At 37.9% G+C, this 7798-nt stretch overlaps 1 protein-coding gene across 1 annotated transcript in view; it reads left to right on the forward strand.

Moving 5' to 3' along the window:
• Rttn (rotatin) overlaps positions 1-7798 on the forward strand; it is a 152734-nt gene that overhangs the window by 130667 nt on the left and 14269 nt on the right. Inside the window, exons 43-45 of the mRNA XM_021214290.1 lie at positions 437-514; positions 3468-3594; positions 5590-5789. Of these exons, the coding sequence (XP_021069949.1) occupies positions 437-514; positions 3468-3594; positions 5590-5789 (405 nt within the window). The remainder of the gene's footprint in view (positions 1-436; positions 515-3467; positions 3595-5589; positions 5790-7798) is intronic.

Here is a 7798-nt window from a genome sequence, read left to right on the forward strand (position 1 = left end):
CTAAATCTTTAAAAAGAAAATAAGACAAAGCATTATTTATTAGGTTAACTGGTAAATGGTAACAGAATCCATGTTTGACAGCTTCTTTTTCTGCTTATTTTTCTGCCTAGCCAAAAGCCATGGTCATCACTGTGAAAGTCAGCAAGGGCCTGATATGATGGGAAACCAGTCAGTACCTGCCTGCCTTGATTGAGACATAACATGGAGGCTGTTATATATCAGAATTCCTCCATGCCTGATAGGACAGCAATAGCTTTTTTTTTTTTTTCTGGTGCATGTATTTCTTGATATATGGTCATCATACCATATGTTCTCACAGTGATGGTAGTTGGGCATGATTACAGCACAGCTGCAGTGTACAGTGACCTGGAAGGAGGGAATTACTGTTTCTAAGGGAACTGCATTCATGCTTTTCAACTTCTCTGTGTCTATACAGGAGGATGGCTTCATTAAAGAATTAAGCATCACCATGCAGCTCCTAAGAAACTGCCTTTATCAAAATGAAGAATGTAAAGTAAGTAGAGAGCCTCAGACTGTTGATAGCAGTTCAAGTAGTGAATGGCTAAGATTTATGTGAAGTAGTCCAGGAAGGAAAATGGACCTTCTGAATTCAGTTGTTAAAGATGTATAGTTGATTGTTTCTTCAGCCCAGAGTTAATTCTCAGAGCTGGACGACTTTAATCATGCTGTCCTTCAACAATAATGACATTCGTATGTATATCAAAGCTTGCACTTCATGATTGAAATGTAACTTCTTCATGAACTACCCCTTCATTCTATGTTGTTAGGCATTTAGAAGGTTTTTTGACTAGATGGCTGTGTATGTCTTAGGAAGTAGAAGTTTTCAAAGATGTTTATCAAAGCTGATTATTCTCAGGGAGGAAGTGACAGTATTTATAATTATAGAGAAAGAAGACAAGCATGCATCCTGCTTCAGAGTAGATACTGTTTTGCTCAGCATGGTTATACCACCTGTCGTAGTTAGGGTTTCTATTCCTGCACAAACATCATGACCAAGAAGCAAGTTTGGGAGGAAGGGGTTTAGTCAGCTTACATTTCCACATTGCTGTTCATCTCTGAAAGAAGTCAGGACTGGAACTCAAGCAGGTCAGGGAGCAGGAGCTGATGCAGAGGCCATGGAGGGATGTTCTTTACTGGCTTGCTTCCCCTGGCTTGCTCAACCTGCTCTCTTATAGAACNNCAGACTACCAGCCCAGAGATGGTACCACCCACAAGGGGACCTTCCTCCTTGATCACTAATTGAGAAAATGCCTTACAGCTGGATCTCATGGAGGCATTTCCCCAACTGAAGCTCCTTTCTCTGTGATAACTCCAGCCTGTNTCAAGTTGACACATAAAACCAGACAGTACACCACCTAAAGGAAGCCCTACCTTTCATATCTGCTGTCATTCATAGCCTTTGAACAGTACTCTTTGAAAGTCACTGAGTTATTTTGCTTTCTTTGTAAATATTAGTTCTGTCCATTTAAGCCATCGTGATGGTACTATTGTGTGACAAAGAATCTTCTGAACTCATGAAGTTGCTCGATGTGGAATGACCTCACTTTTGAGGAATTAGCTTTATTATAAAAAAAAAAATGGTGAGGCAAAGATAAATTGTAGAAATTTCTTTTGTTTTTAAACTTTTATTTTGTGCTCTTACTTGTTAATTTGGAAAAATTTGATAAACATGAATTACATAAGCTACATTAAGTGAAAGGCAGGTAATAATTATTTTTTTAAAAAGTATTTATTTATACATATGTGGTGATTTGAATGAGTATGACCCCTGTAACCTCTTTCTCTATATATGAATGAGTATTTTTGAGTGCTTAGTCACCCCAGAGTGGAATTGTTTGAGAAGGATTGGAAGGATTAGTGTGTATAGCCTTGTTGGAGTAGCTGTGACATTGTTAGAGAAAGTGTGTCACTGGGAGGAGGTTTGAGATTTTCAAAACTCACAGCAGGTCCAGTCTCCGTGCCTGTTGTCTGCAGATGAAGATGTAAAGCTCTCAGCTACTGCTCCAGTACATGCTTGATTGCTTCCTACCATGATAATCATGGACTAATCCTCTGATACTGTAAGCAAGCCCCCAATTTTAGATACTCCAGGCAAAACATGATGAAGCCTTATCCTGGGCAGGGAGAAATGTAAAGGGGGTGTATAAGAAGTAAGTCTGAAGAGTTAGGACAGAAGAAAAGTGTAGAATGACTTCCAGACTCAAGCTGCTTACTAATGTAGGAATTATGATAGAGCATACTGCAGTGATGAAGGACCTGATGCTCAGGCTTCCCATGTGTGTGCCGTGTAAGTCTTTAAGCCATCCCAGTGGAGAACTGCGTGTAGCCAAGTTTGTATGAGTTTGTGGAGTTATGGATGCTGTGAATAGTAGGAGTATATTATTAGTATTTGTACTCAGTATTCTACTTGAACTTTTCTAAGATAGTATGTCATAATAGGCTTGATCATATATTTAGAACATGTATAAGAGAAGGCTGGAAAACAGAGGGGTCTAGAGAAGAATAGACATAAGACAGAAGGAAGGAAGTGAAGACAGAGAAACCTGCAGTAAATGCCCCAGTGCTGGAGAGCTTAGGGGCCACGAAGGTTGGAGTGGTATCAATCATCAGAACAGAAAACAAACTGAAGGGGGCTGGCTGTGAAATGTGAAGTGTTAAAGACAGCAGCGAGCATTCTGTCTACCGCTTGATCACTGTATGACATGAGTACATTTGGCTCTCCTAATGTGGAAACTACTTACTATAATCAGAGAAATGAACATACTAAGGACTAGTTAATAAAGACAGAGGGAAAAAAGAGCTAATGGAAAGATCAAATTCCTGAGGAGAAGGGAGAGCCAAGTTTTAGAGGGGCAGATAGATGTATTCATTTCTGAGAAGAGGAGTGCCAATGTGTCCTGCTGACTTGTATATAGTCACTACTCCCACTGACCTGTGATAAACTTGGGAGCAGGTGCTTCTTGTGACACTGTGACAAAGCAGATACAAGGAGTGTATCTCCCTCAATAAGTATGAAAAACATAGTAAAACTAATCATGATACAGAGAAATCTGTGAATTGAAATCAATTTTTAGATTAAAAAAAGAAAAAGGCAGAATCGATAAGAGTATTTTCTTGACTACAAATCTCTGTCTCTGGACCTTGTCTGAGCCATTTTAGAGTTCATTTATTGCTAAGAGATAACCACTTTTCTGCATGTTATAGAAACTTCTCTACAGTTTTTCTCTAATATATCCTAGCCACCCTTCAAGAGACTGGGCAGTCTCCTGATCCGAGCTACCCAACATGAAGCACTGGTGAACTGAGGAAAAGTTCTTCCTTACACTTAGCAAAGATGAATTAAACTATTACCTTATGTGGATGACAGCTTCAGGGATTATTTAAACCTAAGATTACATTTCCACATGTCCAAACTAATGGCTGGTCTTATTTCTTTTGCAAAACAGGTGGCAGCTCTTGAAGCACATCTTGTGCCTGTATTGCACTCTCTCTGGCCTTGGCTTTTGATGGAAGATTCATTGATGCAAATTGCCTTGCAGTTGCTCTGTGTCTATACTGCAAATTTTCCAACTGGTAACTAGAGTCCAGTGTTGTTTTTGATGATAATTAAAATAATAGTTTTATGTGATACTAAACTGAACTAGAAAAATATGTATGTTGATGTATTTTTCCTTATAAGGTATGTGTTCGTCAACAGCAAAGTTTCTTATGGGTCTTAAAGCTCCAGACCATTTAAGAATATATTTGTTGACCTGGGAAAGTCATTGGATAGTTCAGAAAATAGATTGACTTGATATTATGTAGTTGTTGGAAACTGCATTCAGAGAGAACATCCAAAAGGTGAAAATTAATGAAAAAGCAAGTGAAGATTAGGTCTTTAATAGATTCTAGAACAGGAGACAGGTATGATGAAAGTTAGTTCAAGATACTATTGGTTTTGTGAAAGTTGATATAATTGTATTCATTCACATGGAAGTTATTTTGACAACCTATTAAGGGCCATGCATTGTGAGTTGTAATGAAACTGACTAGACTATCTAGACTATGAGGGAAACATAAGGGTAGACGACTCTAAGAAGAGAAGAGGTGTGAAGTCACTGATTTAGAAGGTGAAAAGCAAACATCAAGGGGTTAAATAATAAGTGTGTTAGCTGTTTAGTAACTACATAGTCAGATGTATAATTTTAACCAGTCAGCAAGTATGCGTGATTTGCTTTGGCATAGCAACAGAAATGTCCACATACCAAAGGATGCATAGGGAAGGGATGGGCAATGGAGTCAAGTATGAGCTCTTCTCTTCACAGCCTTGTGTTATGATGACTTATTTCCTTGAATAGCCTGGTACCTTGGGCTGTCTGCTTCACTAGCCTACTTAGAATGTCTCCTGCATGTAACAGAGTGAAGTTCATGAACTGCCATTCTGTGTCTAGTTGTGAATCAGGATTGTCCTCTCTTCCTTCTGTTACTGCTTTCTCTGTCCCTTTCTTGGACAGTCTCTTCTCAATGTGCCTTCTGTCTCAAGCCTCCCTGCAGGGTGGCTAAACCAGCATAGCCTATCTCTGAAATGTAGTGTCAAATGTGGTCCTCCGTTATATTAGCTTCCATCCTGTGCATCTAGAAAAGTTGGAGGGACAAAACTTGAGTTGCTTAATGTGAAGCAACAGTATAAACTTTGATATAAAAAAAATTAAACTAATTTGTACTGTATGCATCCTTAAAATGTATGAGAATAGTAGAAGTGGTTAGGGTATCACCAACCTGAGACAGACATACTGTTTTTCTATTTGATGTGTTTCTAAGCAAAAATATATCATTTAGTGAACACATCGATGTTTGAATATAGTTATAAAGTTAAGAATACAGGAAAGGTTACCATATTTTCACTTGTACTTATCACAAATGAGTTTATTTCACAGACTGTTCAATTCTGATAGGACTATACAAGCTGTTCTGTTTGCATGAACTTTCACAAAGTAATTCTGCTTTGGATTTAGATTACAATGCAGTCACCAAAATACATTTCTAAGTCTTTCATGGTTTTTTGTTTTGTTTTGTTTTAATCCCCTAATAAATCTCATATGGTTATCTGATTTACTCAGAATATATTGAACTCTGGAAAGCCATAGATACCACTGCTAGCTCCTGCTGCCTATGAGCTCTGTGACCTTGAAATCCCATGATCAGGCTTTCTGAGCTCTTTCTCTTTACCTGGGTACTGTGGAAAATGGTGTTTGAGCTGTCCCAGTTACCTCTTATTGCTAAAATTCTATACTTCCACACAAGCTTCTATTTCCGTGCCTTCCTTATAAACTATTTTTTAAAATCCATTATGCTAATCTAATTCTTTCTTTAAAAAACAAAAAATAAGTTGGCATTTTAATGCTCCATTGAGATAATTGGCCCCTGAGTGAGCACAGTCAGTCTGTTGGGTTGAGTGTACACATCAGCATTGTGTTTCAGTGCTCACTTGTAGTTCATAGGTGACTGACAGATATGCTTACTACTTTGTGTTTGAAAAACTAAGCAGCAGAACAGAGGCAACTTGGTGACAGGCTGTTTCTTTTGAAGGCTGCAGTTCCCTTTGTTGGTCAAATTATGGACAGTATATTCAAACTGCACACAGAGGCACCCCCAGTAGCTCCCTGATACTGTGTATCCTGAAACTGGCTTCTCAGATGCCTGCAGAGAACACCACCATTCAGCAGATGGTTTTTATGTTTCTTTCAAACTTGGCCTTATCTCATGACTGCAAGGGAGTAATTCAGAAGGTAAGTACTTAGCCTCTCCTACGTGTCATAAAAGAGGTATTTGGCAAAATAATTCTGTCAGTCAAATTTTAGAAATTCTTTTGGTTCTAGGATTGCTTTCTTATGATTCCAAGACATTTTATTTTATTTAGTTTTAAATTTTAAATGGGACATGTTTGTTAAAGATTTAAGAGGCTAATCACTTAAAGCCAGTTTGGGAGGCACTAAAATGCAGAAGGAGTTTTTTACTAGTCCATGTCCTTTCAATTATCTCTGTAGCTGTTTTAATCAAAACGTGATTTTAGAAAAACATTGGTGTTATACAAATAATATATTTGATCTGTAACTAGACTAGTCAAACCAATTTCTGTTTATTATTGTGACAGAAAGTTGTATGAAATCAAAGTCCCTTTTCCCCAGTTATATTTTTACATCTTAATGGCATAGTATGCCACTTATGCAGTCTCTGGATCTGCAGTTCTAAACTTCACTTTTTATCACTAATTTCAACTGAGTGTATAAAGAAGGGGTATGAGTGAAACAAAATCTGATACAAATATGCAGGAGTAGAGCATCTTTATGGTTATATATGAACAGAATCCATACTTTGGAATATCTTTTAAATTTTAAATATTATCAGATCATCTTACTTTTTTTTAATATTTAATTATTACTATATCTAAGTACACTGTAGCTATCTTCAGGCGCACCAGAAGAGGGCATCAGATCTCATTACAGATGGTTATAAGCCACCATTTGGTTGCTGGGACTTGAACTCAGGAAGAACAATCTCTTAACCACTAAGCCATCACTCCAGGCCCATGTGCTACTTTCTTCTTGTTGTTGTTGTTGTTTTTGGTTTTGGTTTTTTTGTTTTTTTTTGGCTTTTTTGAGACAGGCTTTCTCTGTACAGCCCAGGCTGTCCTGAAACTCACTTTGTAGACCAGGCTGGCCTTGAACTCAGAAATTCGCCTGCCTCTGCCTCCCGAGCGCTGGGATTAAAGGCGTGCGCCACCACGCCCGGCATGTGCTACTTTCTTGTGACACTGATTTTAATGCTTCTGTTTCTTTTGCTTGGAGGTCAGATAGGATTCATAGGAATTCAGTGTCCCCCTCTGTCTTTCATGTTTCTGAACCTCTAAAGATAGTTGGGATATAATCACCAATAAATGCTAATGTCTCTTATTCTAAGGAAATTGGATGATTGGTCTTATTAGGGAAATATTCTCTATAAGGAATTGCACCCTGATCACTCTGACTCATGAGTGTCCTCATTATATTTTTTTGAAATTTCTCAAGCCAGTTGATGTGATGTTATCTTGAAATCAGCAATGGAGGGAACATACATACCATGAAACTTGACAAATACCACAGTCAGTGATCTGCCTCTCCCTCATACAGCCAGATCAATTCTTTATTTACTAGCATACAGCAAGATAGTTTCTTCATGTACATGCTGATATTTCTCCAAGACATACATATGTGCTCATGTGAATATTTATAAACATATATACCATGTATGTCATGCTTTCATATATATACATACATACATATACACATCACTTCAAAAAGATCTCATCTTGAGCTAAATACATGGGATTAACTTCTTCAAAATAAGAGGTATATACATGTGAGACCATGGTACTGGCCAATAGTCCACTTTCTACCACTCCCTTGTAGAACATGTTGATGGGGTACAGAGTTGAAACATCCAGAGTTATAAGTGCCAATCTCATGTTTGGCATGTTACTTTGAGCTGGAGACTTATTTTCCTTACATTTCAGTGTTAGTTGTTTATTATTATTATCATTATTATTATTATTATTATTATTATCAAAAAAATACCTCTAACACAGCTAAAACTGTTTAAATTCTGGTCTGAGAGACCCGAAGGGTGCTGCAGGGTTGGAAAAGGAGCCTGCAAAGCCTGTAGTTTCTCTACAGACAGACAGACAGACAGACGGACAGACAAACAGAGAGAGAGAGAGAGAGAGAGAGAGAGAGAGAGAGAGAGAGAGAGAGAGAGAGAG

Source organism: Mus pahari, chromosome 15 (genome assembly GCF_900095145.1).
Source record: "Mus pahari chromosome 15, PAHARI_EIJ_v1.1, whole genome shotgun sequence".
Lineage (NCBI taxonomy): Eukaryota > Metazoa > Chordata > Mammalia > Rodentia > Muridae > Mus > Mus pahari.